We start from the raw sequence: 20581 nt of genomic DNA, 5'->3' as shown, positions 1-20581 counted from the left end.
TTGACTCTTCTCAGTGATGCGGATTGTCTTGAGTTGTCAGCTCACTCACTCAAAATGGTATGTTCCTCTCTGGTGCCATAGGTGGTTTGTTTGCCAGGGTCAGGGATGTCACTGAACAGCTGCAAAACATTCTGAAGGGGGAGGGACAAAAAGATTGAAGTACATTTTGATATCAATGACCATAGGTATGAGGTGCTGCAAGTACAATTTTGGGAGCTAGGAAGTAGGTTTAAAAAAAAGGACCAAAAGATGTGCATTGCTTCAGGACCCCCATATTCATGAGGAGAAATAGGAAGTTAGAAAGATGAATGGAGAGGTAGTGCAGGAGGGAGAGCTTTTGAGATTGGTGGATTGGACAGATGGGTTGGACCTGAACAACAATGGGATCAGCATCCTTATGAGGAGGTTTGCCGGTGCTGATGAGAGGGTTGAAAATGATTTAGCAGGGGGCTGTAATCCAGAGAGAATGTTCAGCAGGAGGAATTGCCCAGCCCAAATTAAAAGAGACAGCAAGTGAGTCAGGAAGACAAAAGACATTATAGACCAATTAACGCACAGGGGAATTTGGCAACGTTTGTTTGTGGGGAACTTCAAAGTGCATGGTAAAATAAAGTCAGCACAGTTTCGCCAAGGGAAGATCATGCCTGACAAATCTATTAGAATTCTTTGAGGGAGTAATGAGCAAGTTAGACAAAGGAGAGCTAGTGGACAGTATGTATTTGGATTTCCAGATGGCTTTTGCTGCACAGGAGACTGCTAAATAAGATCCCATGTTATTAGGGGCAAGGATAGAGAATTGGCTTACTGGCAGAAAGAAGAGGATAAGGGAGTCTTTTTCATGATAGCAGCTGGTGACTAATGGAGTTATGCAAATGTCAGTGTTGGGACCACAACTATTCATATTAAACATTAACGATCATGACAAAGGAACTGTCAGCTTTGTTGCTTAGTTTGAAGATGACACAAAGATAAGTGGAGGAACAGGTAATATAGAGGCAGAGAAGCTGTAGAGGAATTTAGACAGGTTAGGAGAGTAGGCACAGAAGTGGCAGATGGAACACATTGTGGAAAAGTGTGCCGTTATGCACTTTGGTAGGAACATTATTTTCTAAACGTGAAAAGGCTTCAGAAATCTGAAGCACAAAGCAAGTTTGGAGTCCTAGTTTAGGATTCTCTTAAGGTTAAGATTGCATGATCAGTTGGCAGTTCGGAAGGCTAATGCAATGTTGGCATTTATTTCGAGAGTGCTCTAGTGTAAGAGCAAGATTTACTTCTGGAAAAGGTTTTGGTCAGACAACATTGGGAATATTGCAAACAGTTTTGTTCCCATATCTAAGGAACGATATACTGGTATTAGAGGGGATCCAGAGAAGGTTCATAAAAGTGATCCTGGGAATGAAGGAGGGATCATATGAGGAGTGGTTAATGATTCTGGGTCTGTACTTAATGGAGTTTAGAAGGATGAGGAGGATCTCATTGAAATACCTGGATAGACTGGACATAGAGAAGATGTTTTCAATAGTAGGAGATATGAGTACCCAAGGACACAGCCTCTGAGTGAAGGGATGGCTGTTTATAACTGAGGTGAAAAGGAATTTCGTCACATAGAAGATGGTGCATCTATGGAACTTTCTGCCACAGAGGGCAATAGAGACCAAGTCAATGAGAGCCTTTCAGGCAGACAGGTTCTTTATTAGTAAAGGGATCAAAAGTTACAGGGAGCAGTCAGGAGAATTTAGAAGAATGAGGGGTGATCACATTGATATATTGAAGATGATAAAAAGGTGTGGATAAAACTGACAAGGAGCGGATGTTTCTCTTTGTGGGGCATTCTAGGATGAGAGATCATATTCTTAGGATAAAGGATAGCAAATTTAAAACAGTTGAGGAGAAACTATTGCTCCCTAAGGGTTGTGAATCTAATTCGCTTCCCCAAATCGCAATGGATGCTGGGACAGTGAGTAAATTCAAGGAGGAGCTAGACAGATTTTTAATTGGGAGAAAGTGGGGAGTGCAAATTCTGGAGATCAGAGTCAAGACTGTGGTGCTGGAAAAGCACAACAGATCAGGAAGCATCTGAGGAACAGGAAAATCAATATTTCAGGCATTAGGAATTTAATTGGTAATGGGTTGAAAGGATATGGAGAGAAGGCAGGAAAATGGGTGTGAGGATAGAATGGCGGAGCAGATTTGGTGGGCCAAATGGCTGATTTCTGCTCCTATATCTTATGAACTTATGAACTTTTATGAACGTTGAGAAACGTATCTGCCATAATTGAAAACTGGAGCAGTCTTGATGGGGCTAATGGCCTAATTCTGCTCCTTTACTTTATGGTTTTATGGTCTTATGTTGTAGTAGCGCGATATCCACAATGATATTAGGAAGGGAGTTCCAGGATTTCATTCAGCGACAATAAAGTTCCAAGTCAGGATGGAGAGTGTTTTAAAGGGGAACATGTCGGTGATCATTTTCCACACATCTGCTGCCCTTGTCTTTCTAGGTAGAAGAGAGCTTTGGCAAGTTCCTGAAGTGTATACATGATAGAACAACCACTGTGTGTCACTGGCAGGGTGGTGAGTTTTGAAGATGGTGGATAATGACTGATCTCAAAAGTTTACCTTCATAAGATTTTACTCTACAAGTGACATTTCAGTTCCCCAAATTATTATTTTCTATTAAGGATACCAATTTAGTCATGAACTGTGTTATAGATTGAAAATATCCCAATTTAGCAGATATGCAGGCAGCAGAGAGTCAGGCTTTAGATTTGGAACAACAGTAAATGAACAATTATACTCCTCAATCTAAGCTCCGTTTTATCAACGATCTACTTCACAATAAAACACATTTGATCTTTGCCATACTTCAATACCATCCTTAAACTTCAGCATTCCTAAAAGGAGTCTAGAATTTGAAGCTATTGGTCTTTGTAGTTATCAGAAGGCTTTAATTCCCAGTTTCCTTTTTGCATTGTTTAAGTTCTGTGCTAACAAACATTTTAGTTGACAACCTTCAATTGTTTTCTCATTTTCAATTTCAGGCCAGCAATCGCAGACACTTTGTATTCACTCTCGTATCTTTACTTGAGCCCAATCGGTACACTGGTTGTCATGGTTGTTGGTCTCATAGTCAGTTTCCTGACAGGTGGGTGCTTACTCTGTGAGTTTATCAGGGTTTCATAGGCTGGTGAGATGGTAACAGTATTTTAAAGAGCTATAAAGCAATATTAATTGTGTGCAATAATAAAAAAAATCAGCATGTTCTCTTACACAGCTCTGGCCAAATACGAGCGACCGACCATCCTGAACAGGAATGAGTTTTGGCATCCTCACTTTGCAGCAGGATCCTACTAAATGAGTTTAGGGATCCATGTTTTTCAGCAAATGCCCATCAGAATGGGTTTGGGGATCGACACTGTGGTTAATCCCTGTGGAAATGAAATTATGGATCTGCACTTTGCGCCACATCCCCATGGCAAGGAGTTTGGGGACCCATACTTTGCAGCTGTTCCCTCTGGGAACCTGCACTGCAGCTGATCCCTATGGCAATGAGATTGTAGGTTCACACTTTACAGCAGAAGCTCTGTAAGAATGAGTTTGGGGATCCATCCTTTGAATTTTCAGCATTGACACACTGTATTGCTAATAAAATCAAGCAAGTGCTCAAGTTTCCTCCAATAGTGGAGTCAAACTGGCTACTGACATCAAGTGCAAAGTTTATTTCAGCTTGAAACATTAACTTCATTTCTCTGTCCACAGATGATACCGTTATTTCAGACATACAGTATCAGCTGTACTTTGCTTTTGCTGCAGGGTTCTTTTTAATCTTCACAAATTGAAATTGACTGAACCTTCTGAGACATTATTTATGTAAAATTAGTTTACTTTCATCCAAAAAAGCCATCATAGCTCAATTCCTGTGGCTATCCTTAAACTTCAAACATTGTGAACGTTTTGTTGTGAAGATGACACTGTCTGAAAGACAGAAAGTACCTGATCAGAGTTTGCCAAAGCTTCCCTTTAGCTGACTGTTACAGTGTGACGGAATGACTCTGCCAGTCTCTTCACACCCCTAGATAATTTAATCAAACTGACAGCTGGTCTCTAGATATTTTAATCAGCCAGTTCATGTGTTTACACGGGTGTGTGGCGTAGGTGGGACAATGAAACTGGACATTTTGGCCCAAGGGACAGGGATACTGTCACTGCCACAAGGCTCCTCATTTGGCCTCTACATATTTTTTAATTAAACTGTTCAAAATATGTGACCACACACTTCTGGAGCAAGTGGGACTTGAACCCAGGCTTCTTGGCCTGAGGTAGGGACATTACCACTGCACCACAAGAGCCTTCTAAAGCCTACTGCACCTGGTGTTCCCAGGCAGTTTCCTAGCCAGGTACTAACCAGACCTGAGTTTGCTTAGCATCCGAGATTAGTCATTTTGAGATTAGTATGGCCATAGGCCATGTTTGGCCTCCACTAGTGATGGTGACTGTGATCAGCTGTTTGCTCCTGACATCACCTAGCATTGCGAGGAGAAAGTGAGGACTGCAGATGCTGGAGATCAGAGCTGAAAATGTGTTGCTGGAAAAGCGCAGCAGGTCAGGCAGCATCCAAGGAACAGGAGAATCGACGTTTCCAGCATCAGCCCTTCTTCAGGAAGGGCTGAAGAAGGGCTGATGCCCAAAACGTCGATTCTCCTGTTCCTTGGATGCTGCCTGACCTGCTGCGCTTTTCCATCACCTAGCATTTCTCCAATCTCAGTAAGTTTTCAGAGATGTTGTTCTTGTCATGTGATTGATGTGCACTGAATCCACTACTGATTCCCACAGGAGGGAAGAACAATGTGGTGGACAAGAAGCTCCTGATGACTTACAAGGATTCGCTCTGCTACAACATCTATGTCAACAGAAGTCTGCGTGCACTGGTACTCGACAATGATTAGCATAAAGGATTGGCTTATTAATCGAAGACAAAGAATTAGGATAAAGGCGTTGTTTCATGATAGCAACCTGTAACTAATGGAGTAGCACAGGGATCAGTGCTGTGGCTGCAATTATTTACAATATATTGTTGTGGTTCTGTTCGCTGAGCTGGGAATTTGTGTTGCAGACATTTCGTCCCCTGTCTAGGTGACATCCTCAGTGCTTGGGAGCCTCCTGTGAAGCGCTTCTGTGATCTTTCTTTGGCTTTGTAGTGGTTTGAATCTGCCGCTTCTGGTTGTCAGTTCCAGCTGTCCGCTGCAGTGGTTGGTATATTGGATCCAGGTCGATGTGCTTATTGATTGCATATGTGGATGAGTGCCAAGCCTCTAGGAATTCCCTGGCTGTTCTCTGTTTGGCTTGGCCTATAATAGTAGTGTTGTCCCAGTCGAATTCATGTTGCTTGTCATCTGCATGTATGGCTACTAAGGATAGCTGGTCGTGTCGTTTCGTGGCCAGTTGGTGTTCATGGATGCGGATCGTTAGCTGTCTTCCTGCTTGTCCTATGTAGTGTTTTGTACAGTCCTTGCATGGGATTTTGCACACTACATTGGTTTTGCTCATGCTGGGTATTGGGTCTTTCGTTCTGGTGAGTTGTCTGAGAGTGGCTGTTGATTTGTGTGCTGTTATGAGTCCTAGTGGTCGCAGTAGTCTGGCTGTCAGTTCGGAAATGCTCTTGATGTATGGTAGTGTGGCTAGTCCTTTGGGTTGCGGCATGTCTTCATTCCGTTGTCTTTCCCTTAGGCATCTGTTGATGAAATTGCGCGGGTATCTGTTTTTGGCGAATACATTGTATAGATGTTCTTCTTCCTCTTTTTGCAGTTCTGGTGTACTGCAGTGCTTTCAACCTCAACACCAAGGAGAGGGAAGCACTAAAATCACTAAGAAACAATAAGGACATAATCATACTACCAGCAGACAAAGGCAGAATAACGGTCATCCTGGACAAAGCAGACTACATCCAAAAAGCGCAACTACTTGCAGATACCAACACCTACCAAAAGAGGGAGTTTGACCCCACCCCACAGCTCACCAATAGGATAAACAACACACTGAGGAACCTACAAAAAAAACGGACAGATAACCAGGTTTGACCTACAAAGAATGAAACCTGAAAGCAACAACACCCCCAGATTCTATGGACTACCTAAAGTGCACAAACCAGACATCCCACTCAGACCCATAGTATCACTACCAGGGACACCATCACACAAACTGGCTAAAGAACTACAGCAGAAACTGAAACACCTGATCAGCGGATCCAGACAATCTATACAATCGACACAGGAATTCTTGGACATCATCAGAAATATACACATAGACAAGGAAGAAACCATGGTCTCATTCGATGTAACGGCACTGTTCACCTCTATCGACAAAACCCTAGCCAGAGAAACAATAACCAACCTGCTGGACATACAGAACAGACAACAGGACATTGAACCTATCAACACAGACGGCATACTCAAACTACAGAACCTGTGCCTCACAACACACTTCACATTCAAAAACCAAATATATGAACAAATCAGCGGCACACCCATGGGCTCACCCATCTCTGGACTCATAGCAGAAGTTGTAATGCAAAGATTAGAACAAACAGTCTTACCACAAATTCAACCCAAACTCTGAGTCAGATATGTGGATGACACCTTTGTAATCATTAAAAACACAAATAGAGAACACACACCGGATCATCAACGCCACACTCACAGCAATCCGATTCACTAGAGAGGAAGAAAAGGACAACCAACTCCCATTCCTAGACGTGATGGTACAGAGAACACCGAACGGAGAATTCACCACAAAGGTATACAGGAAAGCCACACACACAGACCAAGTCCTAAACTATGAAAGCAACCACCCCAACACACACAAAAGAAGTTGCATCAAGACACTATTCAAAAGGGCCACAACACACTGCAGCACACCTGAACTGCAAAAAGAGGAAGCAGAACACCTATACAATGTATTTCGCCAAAAACGGATACCTGCGCAATTTCATCAACAGATGCCTAAGGGAAAGACAACGGAACGAGGACATGCCGCAACCCAAAGGATTAGCCACACTACCATACATCAAGAGCATTTCCGAACTGACAGCCAGACTACTGCGACCACTAGGACTCATAACAGCACACAAACCAACACCACTCTCAGACAACTCACCAGAACGAAGTACCCAATACCCAGCATGAGCAAAACCAACATGGTGTACAAAATCCCATGCAAGGACTGCACAAAACACCACATAGGACAAACAGGAAGACAGCTAATGATCTGCATCCATGAACACCAACTAGCCACGAAACGACATGACCAGCTATCCTTAGTAGCCACACAGACATAGATGACAAGCAACATGAATTTGACTGGGACGACACTACTATTATAGGACAAGCCAAACAGAGATCAGCCAGTGAATTCCTAGAGGCATGGCACTCATCCACAGATTCAATCAATACAAGCACATCGATCTGGACCCAATATACCGGCCACTGCAACGGACAGCTGGAACTGACAACTGGAAGCGGCAGATTCAAACCACTATAAATGCCAGAGGAAACATCACAGAAGCGTTTCACAGGAGACTCCCAAGCACTGAGGATGTCACCTAGACAGGGGACGAAACGTCTGCAACACAAATTCCCAGCTCGGCGAACAGAACCACAACAATAAGCACCCGAGCTACAAATCTTCTCACAGACTTTGAAATTACAATATACAGTGACTTGATTGAGGAATGTGAATGTTAAGTTTACAGATGATACAAAAATAGGTGGGAAGGCAAACGGTGGCATATAGACGTTGAGTGAGTGGGCAAAACTTGGTAGATGGAATACAATGTGAAAAACTGGGAGGTAATGCACTTTGGCAGGAAAAATAGAAGAGCTGAATATTATTTGAATAGGGAAAGATTGCAGAAAGGTGCAGCCCAGAGAATTGGGAGTTCTTGACATAACTCACAGAAAGCTAGCATGCAAATTCAGAAGGTAATAGGGAAGCTTTTATTTCAAATGGAATGTAGTATAAAAATAGGGAGATTTTGCTAAAACAGTACCAGGCATTCGACTACACCTAGTATACTGTGACCAGTTTGGTTCCCTTATCTAAGGAAATATATGTACTGGAGTTATAGGCAAACCAGAGAAGTTTAACAAGGTTGACCAGAGACTGGACTAGCCATATAAATGGAGGCCAGATGCTAGAAATCCTCTAACATTGCAACATCTTCAAGAAGCTTGACACCATCCAGGACAAAGTAGCCTGTTTGATTGGCACCATATCCACAAATATCAATGATGCTCAGTGCAACAGCTTGTACTCTATTATATGTAGAAATTCACCTTCCAAACCGAGGACCACAACCATCTAAGAGGACAAAGGCAGCCAATTCATGGGAACACCACCAATTGCAAGTTTCACTTCAAACCACTCACCATCCAGAACTGTAAATATATTGCCATTTCTTCTTTGTTATAGAGTCACAGAGATGTACACCATGGAAACAGTCCCTTAGGTGCAACCCAATCCATGCCGACCAGATATCCCAACCCAATCTAGCCCCACCTGCCAGCACCCGGCCCATATCCCTCCAAACCCTTCCTATTCACATAACCATCCAAATGCCTTTTAAATGTTGCAATTGTACCAGCCTCCACCACTTCCTCTGGCAGCTCATTCCATACACGTACCACCTTTTGTGTGAAAAAGTTGCTCTTTAGGTCTCTTTTATATCTTTCCCCTCCCGCCCTAAACCTATGCCCTCTATTTCTGGACTCCCCGACCCCAGGGAAAAGACTTTGCCTATTTACCCTATCCATGCCCCTCATCATTTTGTAAACCTCTATAAGGTCAGCCCTCAGCCTCCGACGCTCCAGGGAAAATAGCCCCAGCCTGTTCAGCCTCCCCTTTAACTCAGCTCCTCCAACCCTGGCAACATCCTTGTAATTCTTTTCTGAACCCTTTCAAGTTTCACAACATCGTTCCGTTAGGTAGGAGATCAGAATTGCATGCCAGTCCACCCCAGTAGCATTATGTGTCTACCTACAACACATGCATTGCAGTGGGTAAAGTAGACAGCTTATCACCATCATCTTCTCAAGGGCAGCAAGAAATGGGCAATAAATGCTGAAGCAGCCAGAGATACCCATATCCGATGAGTAAATTTTTTAAAACTGTGAAGACCAAGTATGGTTGGATTTTCTTATGAGGAGTGGTTGAATAGGTTGGGCTTACATTCATTTCAGTTTAGAAGAATGAAAGGTGACCTTATTGCAATCTATAAGATTCTTAGGAATTTAGACAGTGTAGATGTGGTGAGAGTATTTCCCTTTGTAAATGAGTATGGGATCAGAGGGCATACTTTTACATTAAGGCATCACCCGTTTAAGACTGTGATGAGGACGAATTTCTTCTCCTGAGTGCAGAGAATCTATGGATTTCATGACCACAGAGAGCTGTAGAGGCTGGGTCATTAAATGTATACTCATGGTTGAAAACAGTCAGATATTTAATCAGTAAGGGAATCAAGTGTTACGGTAATACGGTGGGAAGGTGGATTTGAGGATTATTAAATCAGCCATGATCTCATAGAACAGAAAAGCAGACTCAGTGGCTGAGTGACTTACTTCTCCTTCTACATCTTGAGGATTTATGCATGAGAATGACAATACCGTTTCAACTGTGGTTTGTGCATTGATGCACGTTTTGGACCAAATTACAAATTCTCTTGTGTTTAGTGTCACTGGTTTCACGTAACTGTGCCCCTTATGATCTGGAATAGGCCTTTATTCCATAGTCTGGAGTGACGTTCAGTTGAAGGACTGGGAATGATTACTGTAGATAATTTTCAAACAGTAAGTGAACAGACTAATGAATAGAGTGAACTACTAATCAATTTATAATATTCCCCATAGCAGACTATAACAAGATACTCCATACTGCCGCTGGTTGTGTGTAAAATGCATTTTCAAGCCAAATTCTCTAGCCAGTCCTGTGTTCAAAAAGATTCGCGAAGATTGGTATTCTGAGTAAATCTCCCCAGCTATGCAAGTTTCAGTTTGTCCCTTTCTGGCTGAACAGGAACCAGAGAATCTTTGTGCCTGAATATTGAGCTGCATAACGAGGGGATACAAAATTTTCCAATTGACACAGTTCAGAATTCTGCAAGTGGCTGCAAACCAATTTCAGTGTTTGTTATATTTTTTTTCTTATGGAAAATTTGGAAAACTAAGTTAGTGTCATCCATGAGCAAATCAAATTTCAAGTGGATTATCCACTTTTCAACAACAATCGACCCCAGGTCAGAGATCAACTGTCTTAGGGTGTGAGATACTCGAGAATATTTAGAGAACAGCCATAAGACTGGAAAAGCCTGAGCTTTTCTACCTAGAAATGACCAAAGGATTCTTAATAAGTAATGTATCAATTATGAGAAATTAAGTTATGTTTACTATAGCCAGAACACTGCTCCAAACCAAATCATTTCAATACGACAATATCAACTCTAAGTGACATTCTTTTCCCCCATGAGGAGTGTACAATGTGTGAAATGAACATTTGGGTGGAAATGTTGGCATGAAATACCTGGAATGTAAAACAGCTGGATATTTGTAATGTCGTAACATTACAATACCTCTGGAACATGTGGAACTTGAAACCAGATCTCATGGCACAGATGTAGGGTCACTACCACCACCCCATAAGAGCCCTGAACTAAAACTTATATTTCCTTGAGCTTCTATGAAGTGGTCACCAAAACTTCATTGAAAAATCAGTTGTGCTGACATAATGGTTGATCAGTTGAGAGAAGAATCTGAGGAAGTTATTGGCTATACATATTTGCAGGATAGATTGCCATGCAGAAAACTAGATGGAACTTTTGTTTCTGAAAGACTGAATTGATGCTGTTTGTGCTGCTTTGACTCTTGATGTTGTTCCTTTAGATATTGTCCCCTCAGGACCAACAAGATACGATTGCTGAGGAGGAGCTGGAAGCAATAGCTGACACAGAAAAGGTCACCCCCACATTCACTGATCAGGAGCCCACATCCACTGACCAAGAGCCCACATCCACTGACCAGGAGCCCCCAGCCACCGAACAGGAGCCCGACTCTGAGAAAAAGAATGAGGAATCCACAACAGACTTATAGTTAGCATGTAGACTTGCTTTGATTAACGTACAGTGAATAAATCATCAGATTGTGAAGATACTGAACACAATTGCTTAACATCTGTGTAAAATTACCCTGTACATTGTTTCAAAGATTGCTGGACTCGAAATAACATAAACCTGTTCCCTTCCCACCAATGCTCCTCTTCGCAAAAGGGTGTAAATTGGTTAAATTTTCCATTCCACTTCCAGTCAAATCAAACTAACAGAAACTGCTCTGAAGATTTTTTTTTAAACAGTCACGAGCTTTAAGGATTTTAATGGCTGTGTTTTTAAAACTTTGATGCTAGCTGCACTCTTTGGGTCAATGTCTGCTTCCATAAACACCCCTCATTCTCTTTCTCCAAGTGCAGTGACAAGATCACTAAGGTAAATGGAGAACTTGTGACTGTATTCCAAATTACGATTATGATTTGCAGCTACATTTTCTTTGAAATGGAGGGATTAACCGTAAACTGCAGATCAAAAAAATTTCACATTCTGAAGTGACTTTAATCAGACTTGTCACAACCTTGTGCAGCTTCTAGCTCTTTGTCTCGCTGTTGCCAGCAGTACTTTGGCTTCATGAGAGTGACTGCTGAGAACGTTTCCCCATGTCATAAATTTAAGGCCCTTGCCTCTCACATCCAGATTCAACATGCTTCTCATCCACCTTGCTCTCCATCCAGATCCACCCTGCTACCCCATACCCATTCCACCCTGCTCCCATTGCAGATCTACTGTGCTCCCATCCCAGAACTATTATGCTCCTATCTAAACCTACTCTGCTCTGTTCTCCACCTAAACTAACCCTGCTCCCTATCCAGACCTATTCTCCTATCCAGACTCAATCACTCCCTACCTATCCTGTTCATCATCCAGAATCACTTTGTTCCCATTCCAGACTCACCCTAGTCCCTATCCACTCTGGTCTCCACTCAGACCCATCGTGCTCCTATCCAAATGCACCATACTCTCTACCCTTCAGATTCTCCATGTAGATCCACCTGCCGCCCTCCAGACCTATCCTGGTCCCTATTCAGATCCACTGTGCACCACACCTACCCCATTCTCCACTCAGTCCCACTGTGCTCCCTATCCTTCTAAATCTCTACCCAGACCTGCCCCGCTCCCTATCCAGACCCATCTGCCTTCCTGTCCAGACCCACCCTGCTCTCTACCCACCCTGTTCTCCACCCAGACCTGCCAGGCTTCCCACCTTTCCCTGCTGTTCATCCACTTTCTGTCTTGTTCTGCATCATATCTTATTTGATGTTATGTTATGTTGAGTTACAAAACATGTTCAGACTTGTAAAGTGCTTTCTGTCAATTCATAATTGTATTAAAGATACACCAGTTTGTTTTCACTCTTATGCACATGCTGTTAGCACACTTATCAGAGGTTGGAATAAGCAATGAGATTATGAATCCAGTTCACACTTACTGATTAGGTTGATAGAAACTCCAATACACTAGCATGTCATAAATCAGAAAAAGGTTCTGATCATATTGGATACAGGGTCTGCTTCTCCTCATCTCAGTCCTAAATGGCCTACTCCGTATGCTTAGACTGTGACACCTGGTTCTGAACTCCCCAGACATCAGGAACATTCTTCCTATGTTTACCCTGTCTAGTCCTATAAGGATTTTATAGGTTTCTGTGAGATCTTCTCTCAGTTTTCTAAACTCCAGGGAATATAGTGGCTGTTGATACCCACAATATCAGAATGATTGCTGCAAGATGATGAGATGGAGATTGAATGATGTCAGTTATTTTTCAATGAAACTGAATAATAACAAAGAAGGAGAGATTAAGTCGTGTTCTAGCTCTACATAATTTTGAAATATACATCAGCAACAACATGGAGGAAAACTAGTATTTACATGGATCACAACTCTTTGATATTCTTAGATTTTAGAACAAGAGTTTACTATTATTTCAATGGAGCTTAATTCTTTGACAATTTAATTTAAAACCTTTTTACACAGAGGGTGGTGCACATATGGAATGAACTACCAGAGGATATAGGTGGAGGCAAGTACAATTACAACATTTAAAATATTTTGACAGGTACACAAATAGGAATGGTTATGGGCCAAACAGCCATTTGGGACGAGGTCAGTTGAAGATACCTGGCTGATGTGGATAAGCTGGACTGAAGGATCTATTTCCATGCTGTATAACTCTGAAAATTGTTTGTGTGCTTGGAAAAGGGAATGTGGCAGTAGATGTTGTTATGACACAGGGTAATTTGTAATTTAAACCTGACACAGAGAAGCTCACCTTGCACTGTAATCTGTGAAATTTCGAGAGGCAAAGAACTATTCCAGATTTCACTATTTAAAGTAAAAATTAACAATTCTATTCTTTAAGTCCAACAGAGAACATTAAATCCACTATTTACAACTGCTTTCTCTTAAACCTTTTACCTCCCACATTACATATTGATCCGATAAAAAAATCCCGATTAAGATTTACAAAAAAATTACATTTCAAAACTAGTCCTCTTTTTTTTTACATTACATTACAGTGTGGAAACAGGCCCTTCGGCTCAACAAGTCCACACCAACCCGCCAAAGCACAACCCACCCATACCCCTACATTTACCCCTTACCTAACACTACGGGCAATTTAGCATGACCAATTCACCTGACCTGCACATCTTTGGACTGTGGGAGGAAACCGGAGCACCCGGAGGAAACCCACACAGACACGGGGAGAACATGCAAAACTCCACACAGTCAGTTGCCTGAGGCGGGAATTGAACCTGGGTCCCTGGCGCTGTGAGGCAGCAGTGCTAACCACTGTGCCACCATTTTCTTGGGTTGTCTCTTTTTGGTCTGCTGCACAATGTTTCTATAGACAGGTACCTTTCAAAGAGCTATTTGTTGGTGTTTGGCAGTTCTCCCCCAAATGTTCAAAATGTCTGGTTTTATACCCAAAACATTGGATCATTTCATTGGTTTGATGTCAGCACAACACTAAATTTAAATCCAATCGGATTTTGGTTTCTGGGGCATAAACGGATTGGCCAAATTTGAATTTATTTTTGTTCCATGGCAATGCAACTCCAGCTATTTGTTTTAACCAAGTGTTACATTTTTACCTTGTTCAGCACATTCTATGCTTTGTCCGTTTTTGGTAGCTCACACCTATACTTTCATAACCATGTTTTATTGAGGGCCCATATGAAGGATGGTGACTTATGTGGTACCCATGAGCCTTTGTAAATAACGATTGCCCCAAACTAGTCACATATTTAATGTTGACATGTTTGTTCTGTGTTCTGATATAAGTATACTAAGAAAATTTTGGTAAGAAATTAAATGTCTCTTGAAGATATACTTTCTTCTGTCGGTAGAGATGTGATGTAGGGTGTGTGATCTTTTCACATATATAAAAGAGAGAGAGAGAGAGAGATCATTTACCCTACATCACACCTCTGCCGGTAGAAGAAAGTATACATATAAATAGGTGTGTGTGTATCTTACTATCATTTATTAAGTTGGGGTTTTTCAATTGTGAACCAATGGCACGTCAGTTTTTCCAGTGTCAAAGATGGTTTAATGATCATCTTATATATATTTCTGTAGCCATGGTGATTTATTTTTCAACAGTTAAGTGAGATAGCTTTTCAGAACTAATGGGATTGTCTGTACTAGGAGAGTTTGTGAGTGAATAAGGTAAACTCCAGTTTTGGAGGTTGAGAATTACTTTCGTTATGTAAACCCCTCTGCTAATTTAAACTTGACACACAGAGAAGTTCACCTTACGCTGTAATCTGTTGAATTTCGAGAGGCAAAGAACCCATCCCAGATCTCACTGTTTAAAGTAAAAACTGACTATTTTATTAAAGTCCAAAAGAGGACATTAAAACAACAACTATTTACAACTCCTTTCTCTTAAACTTCCAGCGATTCTCTGTGTGGAGTTTGCACATTCTCCCCATGTCTGCATAGGTTTCCTCCCACAGTTCAAAGATGTGCAGGTCAGGTGAATTGGCTATGCTAAATTGCCCATAGTGTTAGGTGCATTAGTCAGAGGGAAATGGGACTGGGTGGGTACCTCTTCAGAGGGTCAGTGTTGACTTTTGAGCCGAAGGGGCTGTTTCCTAACACACTGTAGGGAATCTAATCTAATCTAATCTAAACCTGTCTTTTACTTCCACTCTACAATACTGGTCAGATGAAAGAAAACCCATTAATACTTAAAAAGAAATTACATTTCAAAAACCAGCCAGCTTTATCAATTCTCCTTTGTAGATTCTCCCCTGTATTTCCTGGATCATCTTTTCTTCAGTCTTCTGCTGCACAAATTTCACATGGACAGGTACCTTTCAGAAAGCTATTTGGCTAGTAGTCTGTACTTCTTGGTGCTTTTTGCTGTTCTCCCCCTAACTGTTCAAAATGTCTGATTTTATACCCCAAAACATCAGATCATTTCATTGGTTTGATGTCATCAAAACATTTAAATTCAAATTCAATTGTGGCATAACTTAAACTGATTGGCTGAATTTTAATTTGTTTCAGTACCATGGCAATGCAACTCCAGCTATTTGTTTCAACTAAGTTTTTAAAAAAATATATTTCAGCACACTCTGTGCTTTCAGTTAGTTCTTGCCCCCTTCCTCTCTCTCGTAAAGGTACAGTACACAACTACACCTTCACAACACTTTTAATAGCACAGAAAAAATAATTTAATTTCAGTTTGGGGCAGTTGTGCAGAAATCTTGGATGAAGATGGATGTGTAAATCAATTGCATCTGAGAAAAGGAGAAGATTGTTAGATTTGTTAACAATAAATTTTACCTTAGAAGGAGTTTTGTCATAGTGCCAGACCAGAAATATTAGGGTAAAATCCCAAACAGTCTATTTTAAGCTGAGAACATTTAAGCTCATGTATTTGAAGGGTCCAAAAAGAGTATCAGATTTTCTAGACTGTGAATTGAAGTCACATTACAGATGACAAATAAAGCATTTTTTTTCACTGGTGTGAGTACTGTATAGGAGTGCTTTTGGGATTTGCAAAGGAATGTTTTGGGATAAATGGAATTTTACACCACTGTTTTAAACTCTTTTTGGTTTAATATATTATTACTGGAATCATAGAATCCTTACAGTATGGAATCAGGCCATACTGACCCTATTACTTTACATTTCCCCTAATTAATGCATTTAACCTAAAACATAGCTGAACACTACCCAGTTCACCTAACCTGCACATTTTTGGATTGTGGGAAGAAATTCATGCAGACATAAGGAGAATGTGTAAATTCCACACAGGCAGTCACCTGAGACTGGAATTGAACCCAGGTTCCTAGTGGTGTGAGGTAGCAGTGCTAACCACTGAGCCACCATGCCACCATGCCACCCCAAAAAAATTAGCTGTGCTAACCACTTAAAGAAAGCATACTCTTTCCTGCAGTTGCAGTGCTTGTTTTACTGTTAAAACAAAATCCATAACAATGCATGCTTACATTTCAGTGAAAGACCACCTGGTCAAAACCATAAACGACATACTGTTTGATCTATCAACCTAGGTTTCATTCTGGGATCTTAATTGTCCAGTGGTAACATGATTGACTCCCAACTCTGCTGTGGGCAGTTAGGAATAAGCAATGAATGTTGGCTCAGCTTGCAATTCCTGCATCCCTTGAATTAATAAGAAAAAAAGCAGCTGGGATCAGAAGAATTTGAAGATAAGTGTGAGAGGTAATTTCGGTTTAAACTTTAAGATGTGCCTGGACCACAGACTGATCTATAATAAAAGACAAAACTTTTGTTTCTTTTCTAAAACATTTTGTATACTCAAAAGTAGAATAGTTTAAATTGTGCAGAATGCTGACAATTTGTGAGCAGAGTAAAAACAAACAGGCCCTTGATTGATGAAACCATTAACACAGGCAGGGAAGAATGAGTCCTTGACTGATAATACTGCAGGGTGAGAGAAACAACTTTGGAGACTCTGAAGACTTTGTGATAAGGGTGCAAATCAAAGAATAATGATGTTTTTAAGAATGTGAACCTCATGGCTCGTTAGAGCCAAGGAGGGGAGGGATTTGTACTGTATATAATGAGAAACTTTGTAAGCCTCAGCGCGCCTTTTACTCAGAAGGGTGCCCGACTCTGCAGACTTGCTAATAAAACTTTGTTTTCCTGAATTTGTCTAGAGCGATTATTAAGAAGCGATTTTCGTTTCTAACAACTTGGGGGCTCGTCGTCCGGGATCAACACTCCGGCCGCGGGGGGGAGCTGAGGAAGGACATTGGAGAAGGTGCACCCTGCTGATTTCAGCAGTCCCTGATTCCTTGCTTGTCGCCCCGCGCGGCTTGAGCGAGTGATATCCGGGAGGCTCAGGAAAACAAAGGAGGGGTGTAACCGAGGCAGTGGGGACGGTTAACGATCGAGTAATTTCGGTGCACCGAAGCCAGGTAAGAAAAACTTGCGGGGACCGTGTTTCCGGACGCCTGGGGACCTACGGGGTGCCTGTGGATTTTTCTACAGAGACGTAGGACTCAGGTATCTAGAGACCGGGGCTGGCCTGTGAGGGATTTTGCAGAGACCGTGTTTGCGGAGGAACGTGTACCTACGGGGTGCCTGTGATCTGTGTCACAGAGACGTAGGACACAGGAATCCAAAGACCGGGGGTGCCTGCAAAGGAACCTGGGCGATCACGGGACTGAAGGTCCGGGAATTGGCTAAATTGTGATAGATTATCACGGGAAAATTACGAAGTCCTCGGCAATGGGAAATAAGGGATCTAAGGCGATTAAGGGATGGGCTGGGGTATGTTTTGTTATTTGTAGATAGAATAAGTATAAGTAGCAGGAAATGATCTTGGAAACATATGTTGTAAAATCCATATAAGTGGGAGCTTATAAAAATAATGGGTAAAGATGCTGCTGGGAGTTGTCCACAGACCCATCAACAGTAGCTTTCTTTGGGACAGAATAGTTCAGGGAGAAAATAAGGTGTGTAAAAAAACAGGCAGTATATTTATCACTGGTGATTTTAATTTTCATGTAGATTGGGAAAATCAAGTTGCCTAAGGAAGTCAGAAGGACACTTTTCTAGAATCATATGTTCTACATCCAAATGGGAATCAAGCTATTTTGCGTCTGATAATATATACTGAGGAAGGTTTAATACATGATCACAAAGTAAAAATAAACTCTAAAGGTTACAGTGACCATAATATGATAGAAGTTAGCATTCATGTTAAGAGTAAGAAACTTGGGTTGAAAACAACTGTGCTATAAACTCGAAGAAGGTAGGCATTGTGCAGAGTTAACTGGAGTGGACTCAGAAAGAAGTTTAATAGAAAAGACAACTAATGAACAACTGCACACTTTTATGAAAATAGTTCATGACTCCCAGTTTCCTCAGTGAGGAAAAACGATTCCAGGAAGGGAATATCAAAGAATGATTAACCAAGGGAAAAAAAACAGACAGAGTTAAAAGAAAAGTCATAAAAATGGAAAAGATTGTGAGAGAATCAATGTCTGGAAGGTATCAAAAAAAAAACTTAAATTTTGCTGCAAACAAAAAAACATTTATGACAGCAACAGACACACAATGCATGAAAATTGGTCCTATCCACTTAATGATTCAAATGGTTAAACAAGCTTTTGGAGAACACAAAGGACATCATCTGAAAATTGGTTGTGCACGGAGAGAAATTGTATTATTGATAGTCACTGCTCGGATGTTATGCATTTTCCACCAAAGATATTTAATTGTGATTACTTTCCCCAATAATTGCATACAAATTAAGTCTGCAAAGGCTGCCAATTGTTATAACACCACCTTCTTGTGGTCTGTATGAAAATAGAATCTCTGTTGTATACTATTTATTATAAGGGAACACTGTTCCAACTACATGACAGAAAGGATCGCTGGCTTGCTTAACTGTAAGTATAACCTGTCTAAACAATAACTTCTCAGGATTAGTGACAACTGACTGAATTTCTGAATCATACGGTGCATTCTTGTAGTGTGCAGAAAACTGAGAAAGAACTCCATTAGCAGCTAAAAGGGTGTAAACTACTCAATGTATAAAACATACAGGAAACAGTTTGCAGAAAAATTCACCATTGACACGTTTAATTGCTACCATTCAAACACCCAAACTTCAGAAATGTAGGCCATCATTTACCTAACTGTGCAAATGTCCAAATCAACTGGGTTTACAGAAGCCCCGAGAAATTCTAAAGGACTGTTGCAATTTCAGGGAGGTGGGGGGATGGAATGGTGGAGAAGAGAGACCAACTGAAAATGATATTACTTTGAAGAGAGTTAAAGTTTCAATCAACCTCTTCAATTGTTGGTCCACCAGAAGGGTCCTTTCTGACTTGTTCTGAGAATGGCCCTTCAGGCATACCTCCCTGGTAAAGTTTGGCAATGATGGGCTTGCATATTTTTTTTCAAATCTTTCAACTGCTGCTCCTTCTCTGCTGTTTGGTTTGCCTCCAGCCAGGAGATGGCCTGGTTACACTTTTCGATGACTTTGTTCTTATCTTCCTCACTGATCTTGCCTTTCGTTTTCTCTTCCTCCACTGAACTCTTCATGTTAAATGCGTACGACTCCAGGGAATTCTTGGCTGTAATTTTCTCACGCTGCATATCATCCTGACCTTTGTACCTCTCTGCTTCCTGCACTATCCTCTCGATCTCCTCCTTACTCAACCTGCCCTTGTTATTGGTGATGGTGATTTTGCTCTCTTTGCCAGTGCTCTTGTCCACAGCAGAGACATTCAAGATGCCATTTGCGTCAATATCAAAGGTGACCTCAATCTGTGGTACACCACGTGGCGCAGGAGGGATCCCACTGAGGTCAAATTTGCCCAAGAGAACTCCGGAGGAAAGGTCTCCTGGCTCACACTCCGCCGCTCGACTTCCTCTTGCATAAGGTGGAGCCCGGAGACTGGGTACTTGTTAAGACCTGGAAGGCCGAAAAGCTCCAGCCGCGGTGGGAAGGACCGTTCCTGGTTCTGTTAACAACTGAAGCAGCTGTTCGGACGAAAGAGAAAGGGTGGGTCCACGCATTAAGGATAAAGGGGCCTGTTCCATCTGAAGAAGAAAGCACTTGGACATGCGAGCAAGGGGACAAGCCGTTGGTGGTCAAACTGAAAAGACAGCGATAATGAACTCTACTTGGACTGTATTGGTGGGGATATTGATCAATTTACTCCTGTATGTGGGGGAGGGTGAGGGAAGATGTGACAAATGTCGAACTACAGTAAGACTTGGGATTCGAATCTACTCGGGATCATTTGTGTCCCATTCCTATGTGGACGATAGGTGTTACGATGTGAGTGCACGCCATGAATGTTGGGAGGATGGGAGACCCTATTATCAGGTATATAATAAAGGATACGGTGGCAAAATCCGTGGATGCCCTATAAATGACCGCTGGGTGTCTATTAGCAAAACTGGGAGGTGGGA

At 41.7% G+C, this 20581-nt stretch overlaps 1 protein-coding gene across 1 annotated transcript in view; it reads left to right on the top strand.

Moving 5' to 3' along the window:
* The window catches only part of LOC140467218 (sodium-coupled monocarboxylate transporter 1-like), a 92301-nt gene extending 79844 nt beyond the window's left edge, over nucleotides 1–12457 (top strand). Inside the window, exons 13-15 of the mRNA XM_072563441.1 lie at nucleotides 3042–3145; nucleotides 4834–4928; nucleotides 10932–12457. Of these exons, the coding sequence (XP_072419542.1) occupies nucleotides 3042–3145; nucleotides 4834–4928; nucleotides 10932–11138 (406 nt within the window). The 3' untranslated portion in view covers nucleotides 11139–12457. The remainder of the gene's footprint in view (nucleotides 1–3041; nucleotides 3146–4833; nucleotides 4929–10931) is intronic.
* The last annotated feature ends 8124 nt before the right edge of the window (nucleotides 12458–20581 follow it).

This window comes from Chiloscyllium punctatum, chromosome 45, assembly GCF_047496795.1.
Source record: "Chiloscyllium punctatum isolate Juve2018m chromosome 45, sChiPun1.3, whole genome shotgun sequence".
NCBI lineage: Eukaryota > Metazoa > Chordata > Chondrichthyes > Orectolobiformes > Hemiscylliidae > Chiloscyllium > Chiloscyllium punctatum.
Note: the sequence above shows the minus strand (reverse complement) of the source record. Positions and strands in the feature narration are given on the sequence as shown.